This window comes from Enoplosus armatus, chromosome 11 (genome assembly GCF_043641665.1).
Source record: "Enoplosus armatus isolate fEnoArm2 chromosome 11, fEnoArm2.hap1, whole genome shotgun sequence".
NCBI lineage: Eukaryota > Metazoa > Chordata > Actinopteri > Centrarchiformes > Enoplosidae > Enoplosus > Enoplosus armatus.
In genome coordinates this window covers 8,275,922-8,289,006 of record NC_092190.1, presented here as the reverse complement: position 1 = coordinate 8,289,006, position 13,085 = coordinate 8,275,922, and the positions used below count along the sequence as shown (strand labels likewise).

The 13,085-nt window shown below is 40.9% G+C and overlaps 2 protein-coding genes across 3 annotated transcripts in view; both read left to right on the top strand.

Annotated features, from left to right (window-relative positions):
- mycbp2 (MYC binding protein 2) overlaps positions 1–5,709 on the top strand; it is a 59,667-nt gene extending 53,958 nt beyond the window's left edge. For both annotated transcript variants that reach the window (XM_070914081.1, XM_070914080.1), the window contains 13 exons: positions 380–663; positions 803–899; positions 1,047–1,166; positions 1,264–1,365; positions 1,464–1,592; positions 1,743–1,875; positions 2,039–2,142; positions 2,836–3,024; positions 3,115–3,222; positions 3,495–3,704; positions 3,783–3,890; positions 4,067–4,232; positions 4,370–5,709. In XM_070914081.1, the coding sequence (XP_070770182.1) occupies positions 380–663; positions 803–899; positions 1,047–1,166; positions 1,264–1,365; positions 1,464–1,592; positions 1,743–1,875; positions 2,039–2,142; positions 2,836–3,024; positions 3,115–3,222; positions 3,495–3,704; positions 3,783–3,890; positions 4,067–4,232; positions 4,370–4,485 (1,866 nt within the window). In that variant the 3' untranslated portion in view covers positions 4,486–5,709. The remainder of the gene's footprint in view (positions 1–379; positions 664–802; positions 900–1,046; positions 1,167–1,263; positions 1,366–1,463; positions 1,593–1,742; positions 1,876–2,038; positions 2,143–2,835; positions 3,025–3,114; positions 3,223–3,494; positions 3,705–3,782; positions 3,891–4,066; positions 4,233–4,369) is intronic.
- A 1,210-nt stretch (positions 5,710–6,919) lies between these two features.
- fbxl3a (F-box and leucine-rich repeat protein 3a) lies at positions 6,920–11,825 on the top strand. The gene is made up of 5 exons (XM_070914733.1): positions 6,920–7,120; positions 8,170–8,554; positions 8,701–8,823; positions 9,498–9,669; positions 9,979–11,825. Exons 2-5 carry the CDS (start codon positions 8,171–8,173, stop codon positions 10,617–10,619), a joined length of 1,320 nt encoding a protein of 439 aa, XP_070770834.1. The 5' UTR covers positions 6,920–7,120; position 8,170; the 3' UTR covers positions 10,620–11,825.
- Positions 11,826–13,085: the final 1,260 nt, after the last annotated feature.

Sequence of the window (13,085 nt, the reverse complement as noted above, 5' to 3'; positions counted from 1 at the left end):
TGTTTAAAGGTACCTTGTTGAGTTTTCTTATAAACAAACAAAATGCTTTGTTTATACCCTTGAGGTCTAACAAACATATTGAAGGCGTTTCCTTACTTGTAAAATATTTGCAAAGATGATTTTTAAAATATTTTAAAACATAGATTTGTGTGTTTGACAACCTTCTTTCCTGCATTTCCTTGCCTGTTGCTATGTTTCATGCCACATTACTGCCACCAGCTGTTAAGCAGTGGAATAGCCTAAAACTGGCAGCAGGAATGTACATTGTGTCGCTTGTGGAACGTGGATTCACACATCAAAACATTTTCCTTTTACCCGCCTTTAGTTAGGAGTTAGTGTGCAGATGTAACACATGCTTTCAAATAATGTGTTTTCTCAGGTCACATCATTGCTTCGACGCGTCCTTCCAGAGGTTACACCAGTGCGACTTGCCAGCATCATTGGGGTGAAGGCTTTGCCGCCAGCAGACATCAGTGACATCATCCACTCCACAGAAAAGGGTGACTGGAACAAGCTTTGCATCCTTGACATGTTCCTGGGCTGCATTGCGAAAGCCCTCACTGTTCAGCTTAAAGCCAAAGGCACCACCATCTCTGGCACAGCCGGCATGGCTGCGGGCAAAGGGGTCACCACTGTCACGCTGCCCATGATCTTCAACTCCAGGTGAGTTAGTTTCTGCTAGGCCTAAACAAAATTTGGATAATCAAAGAGATGTTATTATATGAGTCTTAAAACAACACAAATCTACTTAGATGCAGTTTGTGGCAAATTTGGTCTTTATTGTTTATTATTTCATGCTCAGCTACATCCGCAGAGGGGAGAGCCACTGGTGGATGAAAGGCTCCACTCCTCCTCAGATAGCAGAGATCATCATAAAGCTGGTTAAAGACATGGCGGCTGTAAGTTCCCGTTGTTTATCTTTCCTTTTAACTCTCTGCAGTTCTTGACATGGAGCCACATTCGTCATCTCTGTCATACATTTTGTGTTTTCACGTGGTGTATTCCACTGGGAAAAGTACCTCTAAGACAGGAATTTGCTGTTTTAGGGCCACCTGTCAGACGCTTGGTCCAGAGTCACCAAAAATGCGATAGCTGAGACCATCATAGCCCTGACCAAAATGGAGGAGGAGCATCGGTCTCCTGTACGCTGTATCGCCACTACAAGGGTAAGGACTCAGTTGTCATCATGCGCAAAGCATGTATCTATGTTTACAAATACTGGGTATTAATTAATCGCAAATCATATCCCGTTCTGTTTCATAGCTGTGGTTGGCCTTAGCTTCACTGTGTGTGCTGGACCAGGACCATGTCGACAGGCTGTCCTCTGGTCGCTGGATGGGCAAAGATGGACAGCAGAAGCAGATGGTGAGAACAAAATAAAAGGCTAAGAGCTACACTGTGAGAAAATAATTGACAGCTAATCAAAAGAACAACAAATTTATTTCCTCCCATTGTATTCACAGCCCATGTGTGACAACCACGATGATGGTGAGACAGCAGCCATCATCCTGTGTAACATGTGTGGCAACCTCTGCACCGACTGTGACCGCTTCCTCCACCTGCACCGACGCACGCGTTCTCACCAGAGACAGGTTAGTGTTGGTGGGCACACGGCTCATTTTGTTCGCATGGTGGTTCTTCCAGTTGCGTTAACTTCTGATTAGTAGGATAAAATGAATTTATATCAAGAATATGGAGCAGAATGAGCTGGTGTTTAATCTTATCTTGATGGCTGCTTTCAGGTGTTCAAGGAGGAAGAGGAGGCCATAAAGGTGGATCTCCATGAAGGCTGTGGGAGGACCAAGCTCTTCTGGCTCATGGCTCTGGCGGACTCCAAGACTATGAAGGCTATGGTGGAGTTCAGAGAGCACACAGGTAACCTAGAAACAGATCATACCACTGTGATGTTTTGAAAATATATATATTGCTGAAAAATGTGTAATTACATTAATAGCAATGTCAGTTTCACCTCCAGAATTTCTCCATGGCTTCCCCTAGCACATGCATTGCTACTCTGACACTTCTATTGTTTTTGCAGGTAAACCAGCCTCCAGCAGCTCAGATGCCTGCAGGTTCTGTGGTACAAGAAATGGAACCGAGCTGTCTGCAGTGGGCAGTGTCTGCTCAGACCCAGACTGCCAGGTACTTAACATCAACTTTTAACAAGAAAACTTAACCACTTATTATCTGGATGTCTTGTCAGAATCTGTGTTCTTAAAAACTGTGACCACCTGGTTCTTTTTGTTTTTACAGAGCTCTAAAATTAACATAACACACATGTATACAAACACAATAAAAGCAGTATCATAGAATAAAGAACCAAACCTATTATTGGTTTTACTGTTATTTTAACCAACATCTGTCTATCCATTCGGTCTTTCTCTTTGTTCCGAATATGCTATTATATTGATTAATTTGAAATATATTGTATCAAGATATCGAAACATAGCCTGTACCAGTTTTGCTAAAACATTGTACCTAATTCCATATATAGATGGCAGATGCATAGGTACTGTTCCTGACCCTAAGGATTTTGATGTTAAGTGACTGGAGTATTTTTCCTGTGGAGAGGAATTTGAGGTTTTGCTGAATGGAAACATTGTTGTAGAGTATTTATAATGCTTGAGAAGATGAGTATGAATTCAAGCACAGCCTGTTAGAGCTGAAGCATCCCCGTATTTGAGACCCTAATCTTCCTTTCTTGTCTGTAATGAGTCTTACAAATACTTACATAAGACACATATTAAGCAATGTGGAGTTATGTAGTAAAGTGTATATTGTATAAGTACTGTAGTTCCTAAGCCTCATCAGTTTCTCTCATGTTGTCTCCCTCAGGAGTACGCTAAACTGGCCTGCAGTAAAACTCATCCTTGTGGACACCCCTGTGGAGGAGTCAAGAATGAGGAGGCTTGCCTTCCATGTCTGCATGGCTGTGACAAGAACACTGGCTGCCTGAAACAGGATGCAGATGACATGTGTATGATCTGCTTCACAGAGGCCCTCTCTGCTGCTCCTGCAGTACAGGTAGCTGAATATGCATGTTTGTCCATTAGGTGGAAGACTTTCACTTCAAATTATTCTCATTTAATGTTGAACTCTTTGTTCTGTTCTCAGCTGGACTGCAGCCATGTGTTCCACCTTCAGTGCACTCGTCGTGTTCTTGAGAATCGCTGGCTCGGGCCCCGAATCACGTTTGGCTTCATGTTGTGTCCCATTTGCAAGGTAAGATGTTACCTGAGCCTCTCTGATTGAAGAGATAAACTCAGCAACAGAGAGGTTGAAAACTGTTCCCACCACACCTTGAGGTTGATAGAGCTCAGTTTACTTAAATGCTTTGTTGAACTAGCCCAGTCTACTATGTGGCTTTCCCTTGCAGACTGTGACTGCTTTGTTCACTGTAATCTTTGTCAAATGCCGTTTACACATACAGTAAACTCAACAGAACTACCTTTATGAACATGGAGTGGCTTGTTTGTTTCATTGTTTGCCTTCAGAACAAAATCAATCACTCGGTGATCAAGGACCTGCTCGACCCGATTAAGGAGCTCTATGAGGATGTGAGGAGAAAGGCTCTTATGAGACTGGAGTATGAGGGTCTACATAAGAGTGAGGCAATAACTACACCAGGAGCACGTTTCCACAACGACCCTGCAGGGTTTGCCATGAACAGATATGCATACTATGTCTGCTACAAGTGCAAGAAGGTACCATATAAACCAAAGTCATTTTTTGTTTGAAATGTTGTTTAGGGGTTGAGAATTAATGGTTGCCCTTATTTCCAGGCCTATTTTGGGGGAGAGGCTCGCTGCGATGCGGAGGCAGGACAGGGAGATGACTACGACCCCAGTGAGCTGATCTGTGGAGCATGCTCAGATGTCTCCAGGGCTCAGGTGGGTAAATGATGCCTGTGAGGAGACTCCACTGACGAGACTGGTATCATCTTCTCACTTTTGGCAAGAAAGCGAATAAGAATATTTGCCAAAATGTGAAACTGTTCCTTTTAAAACGGTGTGTATCTGTACTGTATAATCCCACCCCTGATGTTTCCTTGTTTACTTTTCACCAGATGTGCTCCAAACATGGCACAGATTTCCTGGAGTATAAATGTCGGTACTGCTGCTCGGTGGCCGTTTTCTTCTGCTTTGGCACCACACACTTCTGCAATGCCTGCCATGATGACTTCCAGAGGATGACCAGCGTCCCCAAGGAGGAACTGCCCCATTGTCCTGCAGGTGCTTAAAGATTCTGTTGACTACACTCTTTTGGAAAATGTTAAACTATACAGGGTGCACGTGACTGACTAAATGCCAGACAGAAATAACTATAAGAAAAAATGAGTGAGATGTTATCCCTGTCCTTTCTATCACAGGGCCCAAAGGCAAGCAGCTGGAGGGTACTGAGTGCCCTTTGCATGTGGTTCACCCACCGACGGGGGAGGAGTTCGCCCTGGGCTGTGGGGTGTGCAGAAATGCCCACACCTTCTAAACAACACAAGACTTTTACTGAAAACCAGTTTGTCTACTGTGATTTCTGGCTGCAGCTGAAGCTCAGCTGTGAAGCTTGGCTCTTGCATTGGCAGGTCTCCTGGACACTGAACCAGGTTTCTGCTCTACACCAAGAGTCCTCAGGTCTGCTCTCCTACAAACATCAGTATCCAGGCTCCGCTACAAACACGAGCTGTGGCTCCTCTGGATTCAGAGTAACCTGACTGGAAAAAAAAGAACAATAGAATTTTAAAAAAGAAAAAAAAAGAAAATAACTTGTGACGTGTTTGCATGCGGCCGTTGTATTCCCTCGGCTTCTATAGACGTTGCACATCTCCTGATCACTGAAGTGTAACAATACAAGATTAAACATTGAATATGAAATAAATTTGCTTAAAGGCAACGATGGATCTGCGTTGGTTAAAAAAAAAGGAACAGGCCGTATTTCCAGCTTCCTAACTATAAATTTAAAATATTGTTGTATGTAAACTTTTTTTCGTAATCTTGTACAGTATTCTCCACTGTCAAGTGCATCATGGGTTGACGGACAAAAAAAGATGAGTGGGTGGAAAAGACTGTTAAGAATATTATGTTTGGGAGGAAAATAGTGTACGATTTATCTAATCTTGTATATAATGATACTATTCAAAATAGCTGTATTCCGAAGTTGCTACTCTTCACTTCAGTTTTGTTTGATATTCTGGGTTATGTTTTGAGCCAGAACTTTTAATGAAGTGCAATACTGGGTGTGCCTCCTATTTTGCAGCTGTTTAACCTATGGAATGTATGTCAATAAAGCCACTGTACATTTTTATACAGTAGACAGTCGTAATTCCCCCTCTTCTAAATGTCAGATCTCTTCTGTTGTCTGGAAATAAGAAGCCTGGCGCCTGCAGTGAATGAAGGTGGATGTAAATCCTATTTGCAGCTCTGTCAAAAAAAAGTACCAAATCCTACAGTAATACAAAAACAAACAGAAAACCTCACAGTGAGACTGATTACAGCTGAATGATTTGAGGGGCCAGTCTTCACACCAAATAAAATTGTGCACCTGTAATGCTTTTCCCTAGTAGGAGGCAGAGGGTTTGGGGGTCAGGGGAATGGAGTGTGGAAAAAAAGCAGCTGCTGTTATATAAAAAAGCTTAATACTTGTGAATCTGCTCTGTAATATCTGTGGTGGATGGAGTTGAATGGTAATAAACCAGGTTCTCTGTTTCGCAAAGTATACACGGTGTCATTTTTTAATGAGTGGTGACATTTCCATTAAATTCCCCACTTTAACTGTTGGCCTTGATTGTTTTATATTGAAGACATGACGGTGCCAAATCTAGCTAAAGATTTAAATCATGTATAAATAACTTATGTAAATACCAAAAGGCTTTAACTCTTGTGCATCTCAACAGAGACTAGGAAAACCCCCTTGCCATTTATTCCTGGTGCCAAACTGCAAAACTAGTTAATTCATGGCAAAATAAACACTACTGTTGGCTTGTAATACCTATGAAAGGACTACATTCTCGAGTCTCTTTCCATTTGCACAAGTGGATATGATGTTTATTTAATTTGTAAATTGACATCTGAAACTTTTAGCTGCAATCTTTTCAAGTTCAAGTTCTTTGTTGTCATATGCACAACAATTACAGTCGTTGGCAATGAAGTTCTTACATCTCAGTCTCCCTCCCACAGTGCTCTTACTTATACTCTATAATTAATATATATGTGTATATATGTATTAAGAAAAATAACGTAAGTGGAGCATAATCTAATTTGAATCTAAGACGTATAATAGTACAGCAGCTAAAATATAGGAATATAATATAATATAAAATACAATATAATACTGTAGTAGACAGGTGACAACTGTGGTAGCCAGATGGGTAATAGTGAAGTTTATAATTTATATTATATATATATATACACAGGTTGTGCAGAATGTATTAAATATGTATATTTATAATGAGAACAGGTTGTAGACAGGTATGCATATAAATATATGTGTACTGTGATGGATAAAAGGATTTAATAAAATAATATTTAATTTTTTTTTTTCTTTAAAGATTTTAAATAAAATGTGTCCTTGAAGATAAGAATATCGGTGCATTCAGAAGCAGAGTCTTATAACAAATGGATGTGTGTCAATCATCAAAAAGATAAAAAAAAAGAAACGTTTTGTTCAGAAAAATCAGCAACAGAGTATGTATTTATGATAATCTTGAAGTGAGTCTCTGTCGCTTTAGGAAAATCAAGACAAGAGTGTGTAAGTTTTTTGACTATCGGATGAGTCATCTGTCGAACACAGACGATCTTTACCAACAGCCATTTCGCATTGCATTTCCCATGGTGCACCGCTGCTGTCATAACAACACTTCGCCATTTCAGGTTTCGGGGGGGCTGAAACTCCCGCGAAGGAATTAGGTCAACTGAGCGGAGGTGCCAGGCTGCGATCGATTCTTCATTGAAAACATCTCTTACCTATTTTTTAATCGTCGAACGGCTCTGTTCTCGTGTTCCGATGCGTGTTATTTGGTTGGTGCGAATGAGCTTTTCCTGCGTGGGCCCGGGCTGAAGTGTCAAGTCAGTTGTCGGATTTTCCTGCTAACAGCTAGTAAACTAGCTAGCTGAGAGTAAACAGCAAGGTAGGATGGGTGGCCAAGCTGGCTAGCTGTGTTGTAGTTAAACTATCAAATATGTCATTCATGTTGAATATTACATGGGTGAAATATTATTTGGATTTCTACCACGAGTTTGCTAAATAGCTAACTTAGCGCCAGCTAGCGTTATATTAAATTTTCTCTCGTGTCAGTTATGGTTGAATCAAGCTAACTAAGCTAACTGTTACATCAACTGACGCTGTTGCTGCGTTAGTTAACTTGGCGAGTAACGTAAGCAATTACTTGCTCATTCAATTTAACCAGAGCATTGGTGCAGCTAGACAAGTTGCACAGTCAGCCATTTAATACTGCATTAAATGTTTTGACCTGCGTGTAGTATCAATATATTGACTGTTACCTGATTAAGCATGGCCTCCGGCTAATATAGCTTAACGTCATATCATATAATAGACACGTTTCTTCTGAAATAAGAAATGCTAGATATAATGTTACTGTGTATTTTAACAACTATGTTTTTATTGAGAGAATACAACACATTTGAACAGTTTACATATATTTCTTTTAAAATAGACATAATTATAAAAAGAGAAAAATACAAGGAAGACAAAAAACCCCAAAACAACTGTATTCGCTGAAATACTGTCATACACGCGCAGCAAATGCACACATACATCGACATACAGTCAAAGTTACAAGTGAAAGTATACCTACATTTATATAAAATATCAGAGATGAAGTAGGAATTCTCTCAACAAAAAGCAAGTGTGAAGTCTGGTATTCTGTGAAAAATAGTGGTGAGTCACAGGAATATTGGTTAGCTGGGTATTTGAATCTAAAGGGGTCTATATAGTCATTGTGTGAGGATGAGCTAATGTGTATTAACCACATTAGGTGCATATGTGTACAGAGAGAACTGGTGTTTGGAACAAGCAACCAGAAACAAAGTGACTGTTAGGATCTGTTTTCACATAGGTTAGGGCTAAAGTGAATGGACTTATTAATCAATATAATTTTGCTATGTAGTTAAACAAATCTGTGTTTGGACTATAACAAGCTATCTCCATTTTTTTCAGGATGAAGCGGATGAAAGGAGGAGAGGAGGGCAGCAATAGCTCCCCCAGTAAGAGCCCACCAGACGCTTGCAAGAAGGTGCGGAAGCAGACAAGGGAGGAGGAGCCAGAGACGGTGGTGGCCTGTGAGTCACCAGACAGTGACTGGGCACGTCTGCCTCAGGAACTCCTTCTACACATCTTCCAGTACCTTCCACTGCTGGATAGAGCTTTTGCCTCTCAGGTGTGCCGTGAGTGGAACCAGGCTTTCCACATGCCTGAGCTGTGGAGATGCTTTGAGTTTGAGCTTAACCAGCCAGCCAGCTCTTACCTGAAAGCCACACATCCAGACCTCATCAAACAGATCATAAAGAGGCACTCCAACCACCTGCAGTATGTCAGCTTCAAGGTAAGGGTGGAAAAGCTGTTGTGTCTGTGTCGAAATATGCGTCCTGATTCTTGGCTGAAGTGTTTACAATTTGCTGGCACCATCTGGTTTAAAAAAATGTTTTTATGTTCCTGAAATGACATTCAGTCTTTGTTTGTACTTGCCAGGTGGACAGTAGTACAGAGTCAGCAGAAGCAGCATGTGACATTCTTTCACAGTTGGTGAATTGCTCTCTGAAGACCTTGGGGCTCATCTCTACAGCCAGGCCCAGTTTCATGGAGGTTCCAAAGGTATAATTAACATAAACACGAGGGGTCTGAGTCTTTAAAGTATCCAGTTCTTCATATTTATGAGTAAAATCAAAGGAACTCTTGTCATTATAGTTAAGTTTCTTTTTATTTTACATTGCTAATGCCTTTCCATTGTGGTATCCTTGAAGCTGTGGCTGAGTGTGTTAATAGTTGGTTGACAGGGTCGTTTTTGCATTCTCTAGTTATCTGAGGATGAGGCTGAAAAGCATTATCTGTTCTCATGGATGGTCAAGGACAAGGATGTAACTACTTGCAAGGACATGATAGCTACAGCAGATGTTTTCATGTTGTCCACCCAGTAGGCTAAATATTAGAAACACCTTTCAGTATAATGCAATACAATTTAACAGCATCACAAGTTACCATAGTATTTCAACAAAAACTGAACATTATAACTTTCATGAAGGTAGGATTTATTGCAGGACTTTGTGTTATTGGTGAATCTGAGCCGCTTCCATGCTATTCATCTGTGTGACTGAGCCAAAACTTAGTTTGATATGCACAGTACATATGAGCCACCCTCATTCCAAATATAAATTATTCAAATATTGCCATCAAAAGCTGAGACCTGCCATCTTGGTACCCTCTTTTAAAAGGTGCCGTTGGCCTCTGACCGTATTATAATTCATTGTGCCATCTTTGTCCTTCCACAGTCTCATTTCATCTCAGCTCTGACTGTGGTGTTTGTCAACTCCAAATCGTTGTCTTCGCTGAAGATTGACGACACGCCAGTGGATGATCCGTCTCTGAAGGTGCTAGTGGCCAACAACAGTGACACCCTGAAACTGCTGAAGATGAGCAGCTGCCCACACGTCTCCCCAGCAGGTAAACTGGGTGCAAAGGCTCCTGTAGCTGTTTCAGTGCTGAAGCTAAGAGGAAGCAGCCTTGTCTGTTGGTTTTCATAGTTTTCTTTATTGTGGTTGTTGGATGATATTCAAAGCAAAAAATATTTTCAAGCCATGCACTTTTAGTCATGTGTTTTTGATTTCCTTTTTTGAGTCACAAGTGTAAGTGTTTTCCATCCAGTGCCTTATTTAGAGCCAATTTCTCCTCCTGTTGACATCTTTTCATTCTTTATCCTTTTTAGAAAATTAAAAACTTGGATTTAAAAAAACGCTCTGTCTGTATTTGCAGGGATCCTGTGTGTGGCAGACCAGTGTCATGGGCTGAGAGAGCTAGCACTAAACTACCACCTCTTGAGTGATGAACTCCTGCTGGCCCTCTCCTCGGAGAAACACGTCCACCTGGAACACTTGCGGATCGACGTGGTGAGTGAGAACCCCGGCCAGCACTTCCACACCATCAAGAAGAGCAGCTGGGACGCCATGATGCGGCACTCACCCAAATTCAACCTGGTCATGTACTTCTTCCTCTATGAGGACGAGTTCGGCCCTTTCTTTAATGAGGAGATCCCTGTCACTCACCTCTACTTCGGTCGCTCAGTCAGCAAGGAGGTCTTGGGCCGTGTTGGCCTCCACTGCCCTCGTCTGGTGGAGCTGGTGGTGTGCGCTAACGGCCTACGTCCTCTGGATGAGGAGCTGATCCGCATCGCGAAGCACTGCACCCAGCTGTCAGCCATCGGCCTGGGCGAGTGCGAGGTTTCCTGTAGTGCGTTTGTGGAGTTTGTCAAGATGTGTGGCCGGAGGCTTTCCCAGCTGTCCATCATGGAGGAGGTGCTGATTCCAGATCACAAATACTCCCTGGATGAGATCCACTGGGAGGTTTCTAAGCACCTGGGCAGAGTCTGGTTCCCAGACATGATGCCGACCTGGTAAAGTGATGCCAAAGAGGCAGTTTTTTGGTGTGGAACATTCATGGCCTCCATGTTTGCATTGAAAAGCCTTTAAATGCTCAGCTGTAGTGGAATGTTTGGTGCCAACATGGAGAGCATACATTTTCTGAACTCCTGTGTGGAGTTCAGGGCAGGGATGTAATGTGGCGCCTGACTGCTACACAGTGTTATCATGTCATGCAAACACCACAAACATCTCTGCCTGTTCACTTCAAAATGAACTGTGGAATCCTGCTTTGATCTGGAGACAGAACTCACCCGGCTGGCTTCTTCATATAGTAAACAATCAGCACACAGACCAGTGTAGTTGGAAATATTTGAAAAAAAGGCAATGTCTTTTAACCGCAAATTGAGTTATTTGGCCATTGTAGCCTGGTTGTGATAATCTGAGATAATCTATATGAGGTGTGCGTGCGTGCGTGCGTGCGTGTTATGGGACAATTTAGGTGCACAATTGCATGTTGTTACACTACCACTTGGCCTATTTAAATCCAGTCTGAGATAGCAGCTCTGCACTAACCTAATATGGCATTGGAGATTTCCAAATGGCTGTGATGTTAGTTATATATAGTATGTGACAGAAGGTGTTTTGTCAGGTGTAGTCAAGGGGAGGATTCACTTCATTTTGCAGAAGAGTGTTTGGGTCCTACACCTTAATTTTGAACTAATTTAAACATAAAGAGCAGCAGTAGTGTTGACGACATCTTGCTTTGCCTCCTTGCCCAAGCTCAATCGTGCATAAAATAAACAAACAAACATGATTGTTGAATATGTCGGAAGTTGGCCAGGAGAGAAACAGATGTGTATATAGGTCGCTGTCTTTGTGATGTGAAGGTGTTCAGTGTTGATTTATGTCATGATGGATTTTTATTTTCTCCAAGTTGTGCAGATTTTTATTCTGCCCTGCATCATGCATCAATTGGCTTGACAAATTCATTTCTTGGGTTTGTCTTAAAGAAGGTTTCTGTACAGTTATAAATTTCCAAAGCACCTTACATGAATACCAAATGATAGTCGGGATAAACCAACTCCTTCTGTCCTAATGAAAGCCAGGAAACAATCTCTACAAAGCTCCAAATTTTCTTAGTTGGATCCAGATTCTAATGATGAATATTTACACTGTACTGCGCTCTGTTGAATCAGATACCAAGGACAGTATGTATATATATATATATATATATATATAAATATTATAGTTATAAAGCTATAATTACTGATGGGGAAAAAAGAAATAATTCTATGTAAATATAGATGCACAAAAAAAGTCTGAATTTGGAGGAAGATATTGATGACTCTCCAATTCATAGTCAGATTGCTTCGTAATAATTTAATAGGCTAGTCTGTGCACCTATTAGCTTACAATGCACACTGGGAATGCAAAACTAACCCTTTTGTGTCTCTCAGGTGCATTAAATGAATATATTTCCTATATAGGTTTCATTTGTATCTTCTGCTATTTGCCTGTTCAAGCTCTAAACCTTGGCTCTCCGTTGTGAATATCTGCCCTCCTATTAGTTTGGTCTGTGTCTTGTCACCACATCTTACATACAGGAGAGGAAGCAGTATTCATCTCGTCATTACAAACACTGTCTTTGCAGATATCGCTAGTGCTCCTGTCCAAAACATCCATCTATTTCAGAGATTTGGCAAGTCAGATGAGTGAAACAAACTTTTTTCCTTTAAGAAGGAAGTCAAATGCATCTGTATATAAAATACTGTGTGTTTTATTATGAATAGAAATGTACTTATTTCTTTATTTAGCCCTCCTCTGTCAGGGTTTGAAGTTTCCTTAACCAATGGCTCGTGAATTTTATAAAACCAGAGTGCGAGTTATCCTTTACTAGATGGATCTTTTTCATACTGTAGTCTCTAGAGAAGATAAGCTGTGTAATTTATTGTTATGGACACTGCTTTTGTAATTAATTTGTGTTTTTTCAGTTATACAAAAGAAGCAATCATTATAACCAGCAAGCAGACCAGCAGCAAGATTAGGTTTTTTTTAGGTTTTGACACTTCCACCTCTGTCACTATGATTTTGTTGCATGCATGTGGTCCAAATGTTTTGAGTCCACTCCTACAAATGTGTCATCCTTTATCAACACACAGGAAAGATTTTAGTTAATTTTAATCCGAAACAAAACCAGGCAAAACTTAGTTACACTTGAGTTTGTGAATCAAACCCTACACCCTGATTTCAGAGGAATGCCAGTTTTTGTCTTAAACTTCCAGCAGGACAATGGCACTTAAAACATAAGTTGTGCTACACCTGCTTGAATTTCAGGAGGAGAAAGTAGTGCTGACTTGCGTGGATTTCTCTCCAAAGTCACCAGATTTGAATCCTACTTATCATTTTTATAACATTTTTGAAAAGGAAAATGCAAAAAGTTAATTTAACATCTAAAGACACTTAAGCGATCTACTTAAAAAATGCCGGAATAAGAGAGATTGT